Source organism: Thalassophryne amazonica, chromosome 22 (genome assembly GCF_902500255.1).
Source record: "Thalassophryne amazonica chromosome 22, fThaAma1.1, whole genome shotgun sequence".
Lineage (NCBI taxonomy): Eukaryota > Metazoa > Chordata > Actinopteri > Batrachoidiformes > Batrachoididae > Thalassophryne > Thalassophryne amazonica.
In genome coordinates this window covers 6,109,805-6,129,787 of record NC_047124.1, presented here as the reverse complement: position 1 = coordinate 6,129,787, position 19,983 = coordinate 6,109,805, and the positions used below count along the sequence as shown (strand labels likewise).

Below are 19,983 nucleotides of genomic sequence, written 5' to 3'. Positions count from 1 at the left end.
CTTATAAAACTAACCGGCAGTTTTATTAAAAAAAAAACAAAAAAAAACTATGGATTTGAATGACATGCGATTACACCAATCATGCTTGAACCCTCGTGCACATGCGTGAGTTTTTTCACGCGTGTCGGTGACGTCATTTCCCTGTGGGCAGGCTTTGAGTGAGCACTGGTCCAGCCCTCTCGGCTGAATTCCTTTGTTTCACACGCTGCTCGAGACGGCGCACGTTGCTTTATCAAACTTTTTTCAGGACCTGTGAGGAATATCCGAGTGGACACTATTCGAGAAATTCAGCTGGTTTTCGGTGAAAAGTTTAACGGCTGATGAGAGATTATGGGGTGTTTCTGTCGCTTTAAGGACTTCCCACGGAGCGGGACGTCGCGCAGCGCTTCCAGGTGCCGTCATCTGGCTGTTTCGAGCTGAAATCATCCTCATTTTTAATTTAAGGCTCTGTTGACCCAGGACATCGTGAGAGAACAGAGAAGATTCAGAAGAGGCCGGCATGAGGACTTTATGCGGACATTCCACTGTTAAAGGTCATTTTGTAATGAAAGAAAGTGCGCGCAAATTCGCCGAGTCGTTTCCGTGACGCCACCGCAAATCTGTGTGCGCCGCGACAGGAAAAACACTTCCGTGTTGAAAACCATTTGTAAAATTCAGGCGGCTTTTGATGGCTTTCAACAAGTGAGTAACTGAGAAATTGTTTAACAGTTGGGCATGTTCCAACTTGCCCGTTAAGTTCCAACGGAGGTGTTTTTCCTGTCGCGACTCCACGCGGTCAGGTGCGGCCCGACATGCGACTCTGCCCGCACGTTCTTTCATTACAAAATGACCTTTAACAGTGGAATGTCCGCATAAACTCCTCATGCCATCTTCTTCTGAAAGTTCTCTGTTCTCTGACGACTTACTGGGTGAACAGAGCCTGAAATGTGGAAGTTTTCAACTTGAAACAGCGAGACGACGACGCCTCAGAGCGCAGATCGCCATCAGGCACCGTGGGCCGTCCTTAAAGTGACACTACCAGACCAAAATCTCTCATCAGGCGTTAAAATTTTCAACAAAAACCAGCTGAATTTATCGAATGGTGTCCACTCAGTTGTGCCTTACAGTTTTGAAATTTTTTTTTTATCAAACAAAGCAGCAGTCTCTGAGCCATTCCTAAACAATGAAAAAAATCGACGAGAGGGTGGGCGACTCCTCACTCAAAGACTGCCCACAGGCGAATGACGTAACCGACAGGCGTGAAAAAACTCTCGCATGCCCACGAGGGTTCAAGCATGTCTGATGTAATCACACGTGATTCAAATCCATATGGTTTTTGAAAAAAAAAAAAAGGTCGGATACTTTTCTAATAGACCTCGTACATTATGAAAACTTTTTATTTGATGGAGCTGAAACAATCTGAAAATACATTTTACAGTCTAATATTTATCATTCTAATCCAATTACATTTTTTCCACAAATCTGAGTGGTTAATCGTGTGAGATTTCAGACAGTATAATATCGGGGTAACGGTGGCAAAATATTTGCCCGTTTCACATTTGGATGTATTACTCCGCGCCTTGACCGGTGTTCTGATGAGATCGCATTCCTGTCCTCCGCGCAACTGTGCACGCATGCACTGTATTGTTTGGACGTGGAACTGTTGATTTATGCGAAGAGACGCACAATTCAACAGAACACCAGCCATGTGCGCTGCCAGCTGTTAGCTAAGAGCGAGAGAAAGTCACGTACCGCCGCCGCCAAAATGGGTGATTTTAAGCTGTTATATGGTCGCAAATATCCATTTTATCCGTAAAGCTCAATTTGCGACCATATAACCAGCATAACAGGGTTATTCCCTAATTCTTAGTATTTAAAGACTATCTGGTGTAGAATGTTTTTCTGAGATATTTGCATTGAAAGTCAGATTTTCATCACTTTGAAATGACAAGATTAAATTTTTTAACCTGTAAACGTATTTTTGCCATCTGTTAAGAATTTTCCAGTGTTTTAACAAATTAAATGTGATGTACAACAATAACAATAAAAAACAACAACAAAAAATTTTGAGCATAAAATATGTTAAAAGAACATTAAAAGGGCTCCATCTGAACCGACTCTGGTTTAAAATCTGGAACCTGAACTTTTTAAGTTGGTATGAAGCGCATCGGGAGCCGTTTTGGGCCCTGACGCGCGCCCCCTAGCGGTGCGGCCCCCGCGGCTCTTACCAATGGACACTAGCCTGATGTGTTCTCGCTCCAGGAACTCCAGCGCCACCGAAACGTTCTCCAGCTTCATCTGTCTGAAGTTGGGTCTTCCGTGGTACTTGCGGTACATGTTCTTCTGGCTCAGGACCTCCAGGAGCCCGATCAGCTTCAGGCCGTCGCTCAGGTCCCTCTGCAGGTCCACGATCCGCTTGTTGAGACCCTTGAGGTGCTCGTTGCACCACCTGGTGAAGGTGTTCTGCTGGATCTTCTTCCACGGGGCGTCCTCGGCCAGGTCCTTCTCGGTGGCGGGCATCTCCTCCTCCTCCTGCCGCTGCTCCGCGCGCGCGTACACGTGCGGCGGAAGCGGCTCCGCGAAGCCGCTCATCTTGGCGAGCGCGCGCACCAAAAGGCGCAGAAAGAGACGCGAAAAGCGGGAAAAGTTCGCAAAAAAAAATATAAAAAAAAAAATGGTCAAAAAGTGCAAGCGACCGGCGCGCGCGGCTGGCGTTAAAAAAGCTCCGCGTCAGTCCGCCGGACTCTGAGGAATGTCAGCCCACAGGACCGAGTCCAGGACCAAATCCAGATCCACAGCAGCCAGGACAGCCGCCCGCTGCCCATTGGCTGACACACACTCAGGGGCGGAGTCAGGGAGCGCCGGTTATTTTTGGTTCGGACCGTTTGAACCGATTCAGGGGAGGGGCAAAGTCACACTTAATTTAAAACTTTTCAAAAAGAAAACGGTGAAAACTTGACGTCCCCATAGCAACAAGACTACCTCTTTGTGTTTGGGGCGTGGCAAAAACTTTTTGAGGGTGGGGTGGGGCGCTTTGGCGTAAGTGGGTGTGGCCTCACGCCATTTTTATAACTAACTTCAAAACTTTATTTCAGACAGAAAACTGGTCCATAAGTAAGAAAGTTTTTGAGCTGAGCTGGAAACCAGACTTAGTCCATTCCAGCCTGCGGTTCCCAATCCTGGTCCTCCGGTGAGGACCAGGATTGGGAACTATGGGAACTGCTGACGTAAGCAGTAACTCAAAATCATAAAATGCTGTCACCTCGTAAGTCGCCACATTAAAAGGTGAGATAGCGAGGACAAACTGATTAAAATGTGGTGAACTTTGATGCACCAGATCAAAGAAGGAACTTTGTAATAAACGGTGACCGTGTCTGCCACCTACTGGAGCAGCGCCGCCGACGGGTAAAATAAGATAACCGCAGGGAGAAAAGCAAAGCTCACATACGGGATTCTGGAAAACAGAATTGCTGTAGTTTTAAACTTTATTTCAATTTAAAGCGTTTTTGTAAAATCCCTGAGATATTTTCAAACTGCTTTAAACAAAAAGAAAACTGATATAAACTGGTTTTAACTTGGTTGACCACCATTTATTCACATTATTGATGATTAAATTACATTAATAAGTGATATAAAACTTTTTTAACAAATGACACTGCAACATTTTATTAACAAATACAGTGCATCCAGAAAGTCTGCAGCACTTCACTTTTTCCACATTTTGCCATGTTACATGCTTATTTCAAAATGGATGAAAGATATTTTTCCTAAATATTCTACACACAATATCCCATAATGACAACGTGAAAAAGTTTTGTTTTAATTATTTTTAGATTTTGCTAATTTATTAAAAATTTAAAACCAAAAAAATCATTCACACCTTTTGCCATGAAGCTCAAAATTGAGCTCAGGTGGATTCCATTTCTACTGATCATCCTTGAGATGTTTCTTCAGCTTAATTGGAATCCCCTGAGGTGAATTCATTTGATTGGACATGATTTGGAAAGACACATGCCTGTCAACATATAAGGTCCCACAGTTGACAATCAGAGCACAAACCAAGCATGAAGTCAAAGGAATTGTCTGTAAACCTCTGAGACAGGATTGTCTTGAGGCACAAATCTGAGGAAGGATACAGAAACATTTCTGCTGCTTTGAAGGTCCCAATGAGCACAGTGGCCTCCATCATCCATAAATGGAACAAGTTCAGATCCACCAGGACTCTTCCTAGAGCTGGCTGTCTGTCTAAACTGAGTGCTCGGGGGAGAAGGACCTTAATCACGGAGGTGACCAAGAACCTGATGGTCACTCTGTCAGAGCGCCAGCATTCCTCTGTGAAGAGAGGAGACCCTTCCAGAAGGACAACCATCTCTGCAGTAATCCACCAATCAGGCCTGTATGGTAGAGTGATCAGACGGAAGCCACTCCTTAGTAAAAGGCACATGGCAGCCCGCCTGAGTTTGACAAAAGACACCTGAAGGACTCTCAGACCAGGAGAAAAAAAAAATTCTCTGCTCTGATGAGACAGAGATTGAACTCTTTGGAGTCATGTTTGGAGGAAACCAGGCACCATCCCTACAGTGAAGCATGGTGGTGGCAGCATCATGCTGTGGGGATGTTTTTCAGCAGCAGGAACTGGGAGACTAGTCAGGATTGAGGGAAAGATGAATGCAGCAATGTACAGAGACATCCTGGATGACAACCTGCTTCAGAGCACTCTTGACCTCAGACTGGGTAACTGCAACAGTTCATCTCTCAGCAGGACAATGACCCTAAGCACACAGCCAAGATATCAAAGGAGTGGCTTCAGGACAACTCTGAATGTCCTTGAGTGGTCCAGCCAGAGCCCAGACCTGAATCTGATTGAACATCTCAGGAGAGATCTGAAAATGTCTGAGCACCAATGCTCCCCATCCAACCTGATGGAGCTTGAGAGGTGCTGCAAAGAGGAATGGACAAAACTGCCCAGATAGGTGCACCAAGCTTGTGGTATCATATTCATTAAGACTTGAGGCTGTAACTGCTGCCAAAGGTGCATCAACAAAGTACTGAGCAAAGGCTGTGAATACTTATGCACATGCGATTTCTTTCTTTTTTTTTTAAATAAATTTGCTAAAAATTTCCAAGCAACTTTTTTCCTGTTGTCATTATGGGGTGTTGTGAGTAGAATTATATGTGTGTGTGTGTGTGTGTGTGGTGGTGGTGGTGGGGGGGGGGGGGGGGGGGTTACTTTGGTTATTTTGGAATACGGCTGCAACATAAAATACAAGTGCTACGAATACTTTCCAGATGCACTGTATTTAATTGTAGTCATCAACATAATTTTATAGTAAAAATTCTTAGCTGCAGTTTTTCTTTTAACAGTTAAAGGGGGTCTAAAAAAAATGCAATTACTGACATGAGGCAACTGATATCAGTATGTATGAATAATTTCTTTAATTTCTGACAATGCGAAGAAGTTACAGATGACTGAACAGAATCAAAGAATCATCCTGGAAGTTTCAATGTTAGGAAAACATTCCTCCGAATTCAATGATTTAACATCTTCTGATGTCTGTGACATATTTTTACCGACATTACATGACTACAATGTACCAAAAAATAAAATTAAGTAATTAAAAATATATGATAATCATATCCAAACACATCATCCACAATAAATGATTTTCTCTGACAGTACAAGTTGTGTAATTTTCAGTAGAAAATAATATGAACATGCAGCTTTAAAGGAAGTTTTCTGATTTGAATGTAATATAAAGAAAACAAATTATTATGGAAAAAAGACCAAGAATAACATTGTTAATATTGACAATCAATAAATAAAGCACACACTTCTGAGAATAAATAACAGTCAATCTTCAGAGAATGAAGAAACAACAAAAACTCAAACAGTGTCAAAATGTATATTTCTAATATTCTACAGAGTCAAAACAATATTTGTCAAAATGCTGTCAATTTGTACCAGCATCCTATTTTTTTAATTTTTCAGAATATTTTTTTGTAACATGACTATTTTCCAATTACAACAATTTTAAAACTCTTTATTGTCCTAAGTTTATAATTTTCTTGTGGCTTCTTACATTCTTCCCAGAAGTTGTTTTTTATTATTGTAACTCGGTAACTATTTTCTCAAAATGTTATGACTTTAATCTCAGAAATTCTGGTTTATTTGTTTGTTTGTTTTCTGGCTCATATTCTGTCCATCACTGAAAATTTAGCCAACATCGTCTCTAACGCAATGTATGTTTTTTATTTGAAAAATAAGACTGAATTTTCTTGATGATGTAAAAATAAATCACATAAACACCATCAACATACCAAAGTGTTTACACAAACTACACACATTATTATTATTATTATTATTATTAATTATTATTAGAATTGGTAATTGTGGAAACTATGCATTTGTCCTTTAATGAGGAAGCGATGATGTTTAACTGCTACATGTTGTCATCATGCAAACACGCTACATACGAAGCTGGTCACAGTTACACGGATCACCAGGAAGCCATAAGACAAAAAAAAAAAAAAAAAAAAAAATCACAAAAAGAGAACATTTTTGACTGAAAGTTCTGCATTCTTCTATTTTAACACATTCTTTCAAACCTCTTCAGTTTGTGCACACTAACTTTTTTAAAGTGTCATAACATAAACAATGTGCATCAATACAGAAAAACCTGACAGCAAACTAAACAAACAAAAAAAAAAAACTAATAATTTCAACTTAAATTCACAGTCATCGTCATAACTCAAATGTAAAAGCTCCCCTAAGAAATCCGAGATATAAATAAAATTACAAACATAATATTTAATCCTATAAAGTGCAAAACAAATCACAATCACTGAGAAATTTTTAGATTTTATACTGAGAATAATGTAACATACATCAGAGCAACATTCAGTAAAACGCCTGAAGCCATCACAACCAAACGTCGGTGACCAAGAACACTCAAACCACCGTGAGACAATCAGAAAATAGCGTCTCATTTCTTGGAATCACGGCTTCATTCTTCACCGCTCAAGGAGGGGGGGCAACTGTGAAAGGAGGGGCCAACCTTGACTGAGCCAGATTTCTTAAATGGGATACTGTATGTTTTAGCAGTTAAATAACAGAGTGCCTCCATCAGCTGACTAACATGCCTTTATGACATCACTACAGTAATTAAAGGCAGAATGTAGTCAACAGTCAAATGTGACCCACAGTGCAGAAATTTGAACTTTCACAATGAATACTATGATGAGGTCAAAGTTAAAAGTCTGAAATGGTTCATTCACTCATACTTTATGTTATACCCCCGTCACACATAGCCGGAATCACGCAGAGTGGCATCGGAATTATGAATTGGCGCACATCCGAAAAGTGTTAGATTTCAGTTCCAAAACATTCTGACAGCCATCTGCGGAAGTCGACACAGTTTGTCAAAATCGGCCGGTGGACCTAAGTGTGACCCACGTTCAAAACTCTCCAGGCTCCGTCGAGATGGGACACCTATCCAACGGCGGTCCATGTGTAATCTGATGACCATCTGACCACAATTGACATATTCTGACATCATTAAAACAGCATCTGAAACAATCTGATCGCGGCTGATTGAGCTCTGAGATCAACTGGTCACAGCAAAGCCTGCCGACATGTTGTGCCACGTTTGTCCACCGTCACTGGACTCTGGGCAGGGAGGGCGAAGGAAATGTTATGTAATAACAAATATGTGGCACTGTGTACGCATCAGAGGCTCGGTGCAGCTCCGCAACACAGCTGAGCGGGATGTCACCACTGTAATGCACATATTATTACATGTTCACCTCCTACCTCTGTAGCAGGTATGATGTGGAAATGTTTGCCCAGCACATGACAACATAAATAAACATGTAACTCACCTCTGGTACCTCACGTTCCACAGCGCAGTGCAGACAGCTGGTCAAGTCCCTCTCACCCAGCTGCACTGTGTGCTCAGATGACAAATACATAATCCACCTCTGGTAAGAATAAATCCCATGTGAAACGCCGTCCCACAACGATAATCCAACTATAGTTGTGTTAAGATGCATATCAAGTAAAATGACAACAACAAAAAAAGAGTTTAAAAAAAGACAAGAGAAGGTCCACTGCATCTGAAAGTTGCGCACGTGGGAAGTTGGTGCACTGCCAGCACAAATCAGCAGCAGTTATGGAGTCCAGCCGGACAAATAAAATCTAGCAATGCAAGACAAGTATATACTGATCAAACACCTAAAGCGATTTTTCACCGGACTAACAGCAGGTGATCACTGACACACACAGGCACATGCGGCTCGTTCAGCCATTGTGAACACGCGCAGCTGAGTGGACACACACTCATCGCTCAGATCACCTGTTCTACACACGTACTCCGTTATGTGAGACACACACTGATGAGAGGTCAGTTTAGCGCTGGGAATGTGAGGACGAGCAGAGATTTGATTGCGAGGGTGAGTGAGTGACTGACAGCTCCAATGTCGGTGCCGTCTGACAGCAGTCTGTGTCATCTGACTGTTGTCAGATGACAACAGGATGCAGCCCAAACATATGTTTGGGCTTCATCCTGCAGGTGTGCACGAGGCAGTCTGGATGCATTCGGACCACAGCTGACCACGCCTCTTTTCCTCCCGACTGCGTCGGATTATGGCAATATTTGCCGTGTCGGAATGGTTCCTCCACATTCTTGCTATGTGTGATGGGGGGGGTTTACTGATTTTATTGTTTTTGTGTCTCAGCAAAAGTTTATTGATACATTTTATATCCATATGATGTTGACTTTTTTTTATTTGCAAAATATTTTTATGAGAAAATCTAAGAGTATATGTAGAATTTATGGCTATTCTTTATTGATAAGTTAATGAAATAATTAATCAACTAATCAGAAATCAATCACATCAATCAAAAAAATAATTGTTAGATTAACTGAAAAAATGTTCAATCAATTAAATGACTACAATCATAGCTGTAGCCCTAATTTGAACCAACACCAGATAGTGACGTAGGATATGATGGCCATATCAGAGCAACCACCAAACAGTATCTTAGCAACTGTATAACCGAATATTAACCATCAGCTTACAACCATTAAGTCATTAAGCATTAATTGATTTCTTCAACGCAAATCAAAACAACATATTAAACCCCTAGTTATGTACTAACAAGTGCCAAAAACATCATATAACCACCAACTGCCAAGCCCACATCAGTATCCTAGCAACCAGCCAGAATATCACAGGCACCACCTAGGAACCACCAAATATAGTCTCAGCCAAGACCCAGAATCCAACCTATTACCATAATCACCATCATTTTAGCAATTAGCTAGTATATCATACACATCACCTAGGAACCAACAAGTAAAGTCTCAGCCAAGACCCAGATCCCAACCTATTACCATAATCACCACCATTATATTAGCAATTAGCCAGAACCCCATTGGCACCACCTAGGAACCACCAAGTAAAGTCTCAGTCAAGACCCAGAACCCAACCTATTACCATAATCACCACCATTATATTAGCAATTAGCTAGAACCTCATTGGCACCACCAAGTAATGTCTCAGCCAAGACTCAGAACTCAACATATTACCATAATGACCATCATTATAATACCAGCCAGCCAGAAGATCATAAGCACCACTAAGGAACCACCAAGCAAAGTGTCAGCCAAAACCCAGTACACAACCTATTACCATATTCACCATCATTATTTTAGCAATTAGCTAGAACGTCATCTGCACCACAGAGGACGCACGAAGTAAAGTCTCATCCAAGACCCAGAACCCCGGCACTGTGAACCACCTCAAGACGTCTGCACAGTCTCAAAGAATGAAGGTTGGAGAAGCGAGTTTAACGTCCATAAGTTTTTTTCTTTACTCTGTATTTTGACAATTGCATTTATTATACTACAACACAGACTGATTAATAAGTTACGTTTGAGTTACAGGCACGCTAAGAAAACATACAGTAGAAGAAAATCACAGTTTTAAAGTGAAAACAGTCACATTTTATCTGCTACACAAATATTTCAGAAAAAAATAAACATTTCCTGCTGCTTCAGCAAGTTTAAAGTGAGGAACTGGTCTGTGGATTTACTTTCGCTACATCAACGCTGTGAGGCCCTCTGCTGGCCAAAAAAATGTGTGTGTGTGTGTATATATTTCAGTTCTTTTTGTTAATATTGGTTTCATCAGTTGAGATCTTATGGAATATTTAGGTCAAATAAATAAATAATAGTTTTTTTTTGTTGTTTTGTTTTTTTTACTGATGCACTTTTTTCCATTGTTAAAATGACAACACAAATTGTGACTTTTTTCTTTTGAAAAAAAAGGAAAAAAAGAAAAGAAAAATTCTTATTTCCAAATAGACTCTCAGCTCGTGACGATGAACCAACCAATCAGCGACCGCGTTTTCCACTGACCACCTGCAGGTTTTACTGCGGTCGCCAGCGGCACTCACTGACGTCTGTGGCGTGAAGATCAAAATATCAGCATTTGCGAGGGAGCAGACATCAGGGCGGGAATGAGGGCGGGTCTATGTGGTGACATCACTCCCAGAGGTCACAGAAGCTCCATGAGGTCAGCTCCTGTGTCGTCCTTCAGGCTCTGGTCAAGCTGGGAACCACCAGAACAATGATGGCTGCCACAGCGAGCACCGCCACCGCCAGATTACAGCCTTCAGTGGTGCTCTGCTAAAAGAGAAATGGCAAGGTTACCACGGTAACTTTGTTATCAAATAAACAGTTATGTTTGACATTAATTGGGAAAACATATTAGCTATGATGTCCTTTACCGAACAGAAACAATCTCACTGACTTCAGTTAGCTGCGGCTCATTTAGCTACAACTACTGTGACATTAGACAGCCATTAGCCTGTTAGCTATGATGTCATTTACCACATAGACATTGACTTCACTTCATTTAGCCACAGCATATTTAGCTACAATTATCTGTGACAATAGATAGCCATTAGCCTGTTAGCTATGATGTCATTCACCAAATAGGCACAGACTTCATTCCAGTTAGCCACGGCACATTTAGCTACAGCTATCTGTGATGTTAGATAGCTATTAGCTATGATGTCATTGACTAAATTGCAGCAGACCTCACTTCAGTTAGTCATGGCACATTTAGGTACAATTATCTGTGACAATAGATAGCCATTAGCCTGTTAGCTTTGATGTAATTTACCAAATAGACACTGACTTCACTTCAGTTAGCAGCAGCACATTTAGTTACAACTATCTGTGACGTTAGACAGCTATTAGCCTGTTAGCTATGATGTCATTCACTAAATAGGCACAGACTTCATTTCAGTTAGCTGCAGCACATTTAGCTACAACTATCTGTGATTGTAGATAGCCATTAGCCTGTTAGCTATGATGTCATTTACCAAATAGACACTGACTTCACTTCAGTTAGCAGCGGCACATTTAGCTACAACTATCTGTGACGTTAGATAGCTATTAGCTATGATGTCATTGACCAAATTGGCGGAGTCTTCACTTCATTTAACCATGCCACATTTAGCTACAACTGTGACGTTAGATAGATTACCCTGTAAGCTACATGACTGGTGTTACATGTTAAACGTTTGACGTTAACAGTATTATAATCTTCCAGTGCACGACTGTGGTGTAAACGTCATGCTAACACGAGCACAGAACCATCCTTAACAATGTGACCAATGTGAACCTCGATTCAAGGATTTGTAGCAAAGACGGAACCATGCCGCGAATCCAAACAGCTGTTTATTTTAATTAGCAGTGAAAAGAAACAGAAGGGAAAATAATTCCACGACAAACGTTATCAGTATTCTGACATTTCACCTTTAGACATGCTCATGCTACACGTAGCATACTAGCGTTAAAAAACACCGAACCCTTAAACCAACACTTCAGTCAGTCATGTGATCCTCTGATATGTTGTGTTGGGTGGGGGGGGTGTCAGAAGTAGGTCAAAGGTTACACTGTTTGTTTGGAACACGTCGGTAACACCGGTGTGGATCAGAACGCCGTTACAGTAAAGGTTCTGGTGCCGGCCCACAGTCACCAAACAATGACTGTCCGTCCCCTCAGAGGACCCGCCCACGTCATGTGACATGCTCAGGAGTGTAGAATCACGTAAGAGGCCATTTGAAATGGGTTCCAATTCAAACTGTCGAGAGAAGCGTTTGTAGGATTGGGTCACCGTTAGCGACGGTACAGCACAGAACAGGTAAAGAAGGGCGTGGCCATACCTGGTCCCTTCTAGGATGCCAGCTCCTCCCACCAGCACCAAATCAAGGCCACAATTACAATCATTCCTATGAAGGGGGCGGAGAAAACGGGGGGCGGAGACTGAGACGAGCAGGTCTGAGGAGAAGACAAGAGAAGACGATGGAGAAAAAAAAAAACAATAACAACAACGTGATGGAAAAAACAAAAACAAACCAAAAAATGTACAAAAATGAATTAAAAAAAAAAAATCAAATTTAAGAAAAATTTGGTGTCAGATTTTTAAAAAAAATGATGAAGGAAAAGAAACAGAAAGAAGAAATAATTAGAGAAGATCAAAGATGGTTAAAGACCAGGTGGAGATCTGTCAGATCAGGTCCAAACAAAGTCCACATCTGGTCATTTAAAGATCCCTGCAAACACATGACGTGCCACCACAGTGCCAGTGCACTTCAGTGAGGAAAGGTCATGAGGTCAACACCTGCCAAACATACGGAGGGACACCAGTCAAGGCCAAGTCCAAGCCGATAAGTCCACACCACCAGGTCCTCCTTTCTGTCCCATCACCAATCAGCTTCTTTCCACATGCAAAACAATAACGTGAGGCAGCACATCATTCCGTCAAAAAGCCTCCATGCCTCGTAATTACCCATAATTCTTTTTGCCACTTTGGCCAAAGCAAAGCTGTCATGCTGATTTCCTGTAGCGTCCTGGGGTCTTAAGATGGGCACAGCCAAAACCCAAAGACATTCTCCTTGAGTCAAAGCTCACATCAAGGAAGGCAAGTGAAGCAGTTCTGAGTCATGTGAAGCAGTTCTGAGTCAATGTCCGAATCACGTCTCACATGAAAAGTCAAAGTCCAATTCATATTCTGCATTAAGAGTCAAAGTCTGAATAATGGAAGGCGAGTAAAGCGGTTCTGACTCATGGTCCAAATCACGTCTCGTGTTCAGATTCAAGGTCTGAATTCATAATAACAGCTTAATTTTTTCCAAAATCCTAAAAAGTGGCAAAATGACAGTAAAAATGCACAAACGTCCTATTTCACGCAGCTCCCGTGCTCTGTTGTTGTTGTTCTGGTCCTTCAAGAAGCCTCAGAATGCACCATTTGGACCTCAAACTTTCAAAAGCTCCCTAGCGTGGAGGGGGAGGCCCTTCAGCAGCCCCCCACACACCTTCATCGGTTGCTCCGCTCCGGTCACGTCTCAGATCAGTCAGATGTCTCAGATCGGTCAGATGTCTCAGATCGGTCAGATGTCTCAGATCGGTCTCATGCCACATTAAGTCAAAACGCCAAACCAGTGTCAAGTCAAGTAACTCGCCATGACTCCGCACTCAAACAAGTCAGAGTTAAATGCTGTGTTCAGGTGCAGTTTGAAGATTGTGTTTCATGTTCAATTCAAGTCTCAGAGTCTGAGGTTCTGAAGCCAGACTGAAAACCAAAATGCACTTCTGATTTGGAGCAAGAAAGTCTTGATTTGTAACCTAAATCGGGTCTGAGATTTATGTCACAGAGACCAGTGACACCGGGTGACGAGAATCCAGATCTGAACTTTGGACAGTTTGGGGAAAATCCTGATAGCAGTAAGGAGGAGGAACAGGAGCTACATCAGAACCAGGTCCACAAATGGGTCTGTGGTAAGACCGGACTCGAACAGAGTCGCACACAAGCACAAACCAAACTGATCAATCAGGAACCCAGGAAGCAGTTTAACGCCTTTATAGTTCACTTCTTAATCTTCTCTAAACCAGCATTAAATCAAACATTTCTTTTGGCACAGATGTCAGAACTAAGAACTCTACCTGTAAACATCCGGAAGAAGAACCATGAGGTTCCTGGTTCTAACACCACCCCGAGCTTCTCACGGTAACGTTTGTTTTCTGTTTTATTTTTCACTGCTTCACATTCTGAGCGCTGATCGAACTTCCTGTCCATCTGAAGATTCATTAAATCTTTTATGTCCAAAAAGTAACAAGAAATAATAATAATAATAATAATGATAAATTTATATTTGAAAATAAAATCCCAATGTCAACTTTAAATTGTCCGTAGGCATGCATGTGGGTGTGAATGTGTTTGTTTGTCTGTATGTGGCCCTGTGACAGACTGGCGTCCTGGCCAGGGTAAACCCTGCCTCTCACCCTATGACTGCTGGGATACCCCCCCCCACCGTGACTCTTAATTGAAGATGAGTGAGTGAAAACCCAATGTGACGACAATAAACAAACAATTAAATAAAAAGTTCAACATGCCTAAAAGAAAAAAAAATAACCCAATGTGACAAATTAAAAAAAAAAAAAAAAATCATGATGTGACCACAAAAAATAAATAGTCGTAATGTATCAAAAAGTAAAACATTTTTTAATTTAAATAATAATCCTAATGTGATGAAAAATAAAATCCTCATGTGATTAAAAAATATAATTTTATTACCAAAAAAAAAAAAGTGACTGAAGTGTGATCTTTGACCTTTGGTCAGTGTGGAGTGAGCACAGTGGATTTGGGCAGGAGACTTTGTGGACTTTGTGTTATCGTACAGTTTAATCCCAGAACAACATGTGTCTGATGTCTGATCAAAGTCAGAAAGCTGCCGTCACTTTTCTTCATCGTGAAATTTTCAGCCAGTAAAACTGTTTTGGGTTTTTTTTTTTCTTCTGCACTTTCTATAAAATAAAGAGTAAACAATCAGCTGAGACCTTCAGCTTCTCACCTGTGACTTTGTGCCAATCATCTTCTGCAGCTCCGCCTTGCAGCGCTGCAGCTCGCGTTCGAGTGCAGCTCGCTCTTGCTGGCTGCCGTCGTACAGCTGCTGCAGTTCCGCCAGCTCGTGCTTCAAACCGTCACACTGACGAGAAAATACCGACATATTAAACGAGGAAAGACACGCAGAAAGTGGAAAGTCGGCACTGGGTGACATCACGGACTGTATAACTATAACCCCGACCCCTGACCCTGATACCGTAACACATGGTTTAGTGGGATCTTCACATTTAATCAATTCTTTCCGAACCCGAAGTCTCAGGTTTGGATCGTTTATTCAACATCATGACACTCATGATGGCATGAGAAGACGCAGCCATTTTTTAAAAGACAGATCAGAATTTACTTATTGATCAGTGCGACTGCGTTTTAGCGTTTTCTCCCAGTGAGTGCTGCTAAAAAAGTCAACTGTGATGTCACAGATCCAGTTCATTCTGGAATAAAGTTGTCCCATTTCTCAGATGGCGCTGTTCTAAAATAATCTCTATCTGGAAAAGTTTTCATTTTTCCAACTTTCGGCAGCTCATACCGTCACACCGTGCAGAACATTCCATAGTCTTCGGCTAGAAAACGCTCCGGTTTACTGACAACATGTGAACGCAGCATTAGAAATCATACACAACCCAGGAATCAAAACCAGCTGATGCTTTATTTTCCTCACAGCGGCAAAGCTGAGGAGGTGTTTCCATGGGAACCGTGACATCATTCTTCATCTTACATGGTATTAATAGTGCAAGAACCAAGTGAGAGTTCTGGTACCTGTTCCTGGACTTTCTGGGACGTGTCTTCAGCCTGTCTCAGCTGGAGTTTGAGGAGCATCAGGTCCGAGCTGTGGACGGACGGCGGACCTGAAGACTGCGGCAGGCTGATGTAAACTGCGTCCTCGTGTCCCGCATCCTGTTCTGATCTCAAGGCCAGATAAACGTGGTCACACCTGTTCACAGCACATGTTACTCACTTTATCGTGTCTCTGTCGGTGGCATTAGTGCGCTGTGTTGGTGACTCACGCCGCCGCTCGCCGCTGAAGCGCCTCCAGTCGGTCGCTCAGCTCTTGCTTGTCTTTAGTCAGTGACTGACGCTCGACTGTCAGTAAACTATGCTCCTCCCTCAGCTGGATCACATCACCTGTCAATCATACACTCAGCATCACTAAGTGCTGCCAGCGCCCCCTTCAGGCTGCAGCACTCATTACAGTTAGGCAGCGCCTCACCTGGCGTGAGGGAGGCGTCGGAGCTCCGCCCCTTCATGCTGATCTCGGCTCTCAGTGTCGTCACCTCCAGCTCGTACTCCTGCATGGTGGCGTGGAGGCGCTGCAGCTCCCCACGCAGACGACACAGCTCCTCCTGCAGGGAGGCGATGTCATTCTCCCTCTCGGCCGCCGCCTCCTCCGCCGCCTGCTGCATCACCAGCACGTCCTCCTGAGCAGATCGGAGCTCCTCCTGCACCTCCTCCAGCTCACTCTCCTTCTCCTCCTCCATGCTGTCCATCTCCTCCTGCACTGAGCGAAGCTGGGCTGCACAGGAGGAGGAGCAGAGGCTGGATTAGAGGGTTCAGGCCCGGTTCCAACCTGGTTTTAGTCTTAGACCTGGGTTCAGGGTTACCTTGCAGTCTCTGGATCTGTCTGGTGAAGCTCTCAGCCTGGTGGGCACTGGCCAGCCGCTCCTCCTCCAACACGCCTGACGACAGGAAGCACAAACTGTTATGATGGCAGAATGAAACCCTCACTACTGAGGTTTACATGAATCGGACCTGTGGCTAAATTCTCCAGAGTCATGCAGACTGAGCGGATCAAGACCGGTAAGGTACTGACCCTGCAGCTCCAGGAAGCTCTCCACGTGTCTTTGGGAGGTCTCCCTGGTCTCCTCCAGGTCCAGCAGCAGCTGCACAATCTGAGCCCTCAGATCGTCCACTTCCTTCCTAGTTCCTCCTCTGTCCTCTTTTGTCTCCTTCTCCTTTCCTTGCTCCTGCTGGCCCTTTTCTCCATCCCCTGCTGCCTCCTCCTCCTTGTCATTCTCCTCCATGGACTCCCTCTCTTTGGCTGTGAGGGTTTCTCCCAGCGCGATCGGCTTCTCCACGATCAGCTCACAAATCTCATCTGGTGAGAAGACAAAGATGAGATTGGACAAACCTCAGCGATACATGTTTCAGTGTTTTGATTCAATGTGTCAGTGTTTCGTTTCAACAACACAGTGTAATGTGTCAGTATTTTGTTTCAATGATACAGTACAACGTGTCAGTGTTTCATTTCAACTACAATGTAACATGTCAGTGTTTCGTTTCAACAACACAGTGTAATGTGTCAGTATTTTGTTTCAATGATACAGTACAACGTGTCAGTGTTTCATTTCAACTACAATGTAACATGTCAGTGTTTCGTTTCAACAACACAGTGTAATGTGTCAGTATTTTGTTTCAATGATACAGTACAACGTGTCAGTGTTTCATTTCAACTACAATGTAACATGTCAGTGTTTCGTTTCAACAACACAGTATAATGTGTCAGTATTTTGTTTCAATGGCACAGTAAAACATGTCAGTGTTTCATTTCAATGATAGTGTTATGTGTCAAGTGTTTCATTTCAATTACACAATGTAACGTGTCAAGTGTTTCATTTCAATTACACAATGTAACGTGTCAAGTGTTTCATTTCAACAACACAGTGTAACTTGTCAGTGTTTCGTTTCAATGACACAATCTAACGTGTCACTGTTTTGTTTCAATTACACAGTATAACATGTCGAAACCTGCCAGGGCTTCATTTCAATGACATTGTAATGTGTCAGTGTTTCATTCCAATAACACTATATGTGTCACTGTGTCATTTCAACGACACAGTGTAACATGAAAATTCAGCAAGGTATATCTTCTATTATACATTTCAACTCTAAGGTAGAACTCTACTAGTGTATACTAAAGTATATCTAAATATCTTTAAAAAAAAAAAGAAGAGTTGAGTCACTTAGGTGCCTGGTCTTGAGAACTGGGATGTCAGTATTTCAGGTTCAATGAAAGAAACCTGTCAGTGTTTCATTTCAACGACACAGTGGAATGTGTCAGTGTTTCGGTTCAATGACAAAGTGAAATATGTCAGTGTTTCATTTCGACGACACTGTAATGTATCAGTGCTTCGTTCCAATTGTGTCAGTTTCATTTCAACAGTAACGCTGCCAATAGCACACATGCTAATTAATATATGTCCGCTGACTTTAAGATTTTTTTTTTGTTTTCATGTCTGTTTCATTTCATGTTGTAAATCAATTCGAACAATTAAACTTGTCGATCATTTACGGTTTTAATATGTCGGATCGACAGTTAGCTTCCTGAAAGTAGGACACTCGCTCGGTAACCGGGCGCGTGCGAATTGTAACCGGGCGCGTGCACAGACTAACCGGGCAGATCGATGACTTCCTCTATGACCGGCGGCAGGTGGAACCCGTCCATGGTTTTGGCTGCTGATGGAGGGATAGTCCGGAGCTCCTCCTCAGGCTGCGGGTCCAACGAGCCGCTGCAGCGCCGCCATCCTGGAACCGAGAGAACAGCGGAGGAAGAAACAGAAAAGATGGAGGGATAAGCAGAAAGACAGACAGTTAGACAGACAGACGGCTCACTCTCTGCGGCTCTCTAAACGCTCTTCATCTTCTATGACGTCAGCAGGCCCCGCCCCCTGCAGTCACCTACCTCCGTCTGATCGTCTCTGCTGCTCAGACACGAAAACTCCAAAACCTCAGCTTTTTTTGTGGACGTCATCAATTACGTAACGAGAGGGAGACAGGAGGAGGGGGAGGGGGCGAACCAGTGACATCACACGTTAACTCATTCTGGTTCTGGTTTAGGAACTGGACTTGGTGTGCACGGGTCAACCGAAGAACTGCATTTCCCAGAATGCTGTGGGTGTGAGCCGCAATCAGGTCCGTAAATATTTGGACACGTTTCCTCCGTTCACTGCCGCGGAGTTGAACTGAAACAAAGATGTTCTTGTTGTGTCGACTTTCAGTTGTAATTCAACAAAAACATCATAAACCGTTTAGGGATTAACACCAAGACAACTCCGTGGCTGTGAGCAGAGAAACTGTTCAGAGGGCAGCTTTTGTCTGTTGTAGATTCCCGGTGGAAGAAAAACAACAAAAACAGATCAAATCTATGCAAGAGTCTCCAGTGTGCATTCTGGCAAACTGCAGAATCAACTTCATGAAAATCCTCATTCAGAGCTGCCAACTCCAGACAGATTTACCATAAAGTATCACACTATTTGCATTTGTTAATGACTGGTGGGAATGTTCATGTGTTCATTCCCTCTGGTCTAAAGAAAACTGGCTTTAAACGTGATTATTTATATAAAAAAAAAAAGATTTAGTTTGTCCAATTAATTATAAATTCTGACAATGGCGGGACTGTATATAAAAATCTGTCCAATTATGAAAATGTTAATGTTTTTCTTAAACACTTTGAATTAAAGCTGAAAGTCGACACAAGAACATCTGGATTGATTCATTTTCTTCTTGATTTTAGCTGTGGGAAGTCAAAATCCTGCCTAAATACTTATGGACCTGATTGTAAAGCCATTACACTATTCACTTTTATACAGATTTTTAATTCCACCCACGAACAAAAAAGGGCTTTATCCCCAGCAGACCTTTATGACATCATAAGGTCAGACTTGAACCAAAGTCATCTTTCTATAAAATATCACAGCCTTCACTGAAACACTTCTGCTGACAGTCAGACATAAATTCAGGAATTTTTCAAATGTGTTTCGGTGGTATTAAGAAGAATTTAAATGTTTCTGATGTTCCGAACATGGATCCGAAAAATTTCATTCTGTCCAAGGTTGTCATGATGTCTGATTTTGATCATGTGCTTAAAACTTCTGCACATTAAAAAAAAATCAGAGATAATTTGCATCATGTAACCGTTTAGCTCATCTGGAGGAGTTTTGCCTGCGTTTAAATTTAATCATGAATCCAGGAGGTAAAACATTCCTGGAGAATGTCACCGTGCACGCCTGTCCAGGTGGTGGCGCTACTCCATCA

The 19,983-nt window shown here is 42.5% G+C and overlaps 2 protein-coding genes and 2 long non-coding RNA genes across 7 annotated transcripts in view; 1 reads left to right on the top strand and 3 right to left on the bottom strand.

Moving 5' to 3' along the window:
* Positions 1–2,598, bottom strand: part of flncb (filamin C, gamma b (actin binding protein 280)) — a 55,684-nt gene extending 53,086 nt beyond the window's left edge. For all 4 annotated transcript variants that reach the window (XM_034163855.1, XM_034163856.1, XM_034163858.1 and 1 more), the window contains exon 1: positions 2,208–2,598. In XM_034163855.1, the coding sequence (XP_034019746.1) occupies positions 2,208–2,571 (364 nt within the window). In that variant the 5' untranslated portion in view covers positions 2,572–2,598. The remainder of the gene's footprint in view (positions 1–2,207) is intronic.
* Positions 2,599–8,819: 6,221 nt separating this feature from the next.
* On the bottom strand, positions 8,820–9,442 carry LOC117504390. Its single transcript, XR_004558784.1, has 2 exons — positions 9,320–9,442; positions 8,820–9,219 (listed from the first exon to the last, which is right to left on the bottom strand). It is a non-coding gene; the product is annotated as an uncharacterized LOC117504390 (long non-coding RNA).
* Positions 9,443–9,480: 38 nt separating this feature from the next.
* LOC117504391 lies at positions 9,481–10,013 on the top strand. Its single transcript, XR_004558785.1, has 2 exons — positions 9,481–9,533; positions 9,752–10,013. It is a non-coding gene; the product is annotated as an uncharacterized LOC117504391 (long non-coding RNA).
* Positions 10,014–10,289: 276 nt separating this feature from the next.
* On the bottom strand, positions 10,290–18,521 carry LOC117504388 (coiled-coil domain-containing protein 136-like). Its single transcript, XM_034163860.1, has 9 exons — positions 18,343–18,521; positions 16,763–17,047; positions 16,554–16,628; positions 16,163–16,465; positions 15,960–16,077; positions 15,712–15,886; positions 14,903–15,037; positions 10,570–10,667; positions 10,290–10,538 (listed from the first exon to the last, which is right to left on the bottom strand). Exons 1-8 carry the CDS (start codon positions 18,392–18,394, stop codon positions 10,575–10,577), a joined length of 1,236 nt encoding a protein of 411 aa, XP_034019751.1. The 5' UTR covers positions 18,395–18,521; the 3' UTR covers positions 10,290–10,538; positions 10,570–10,574.
* Positions 18,522–19,983: the final 1,462 nt, after the last annotated feature.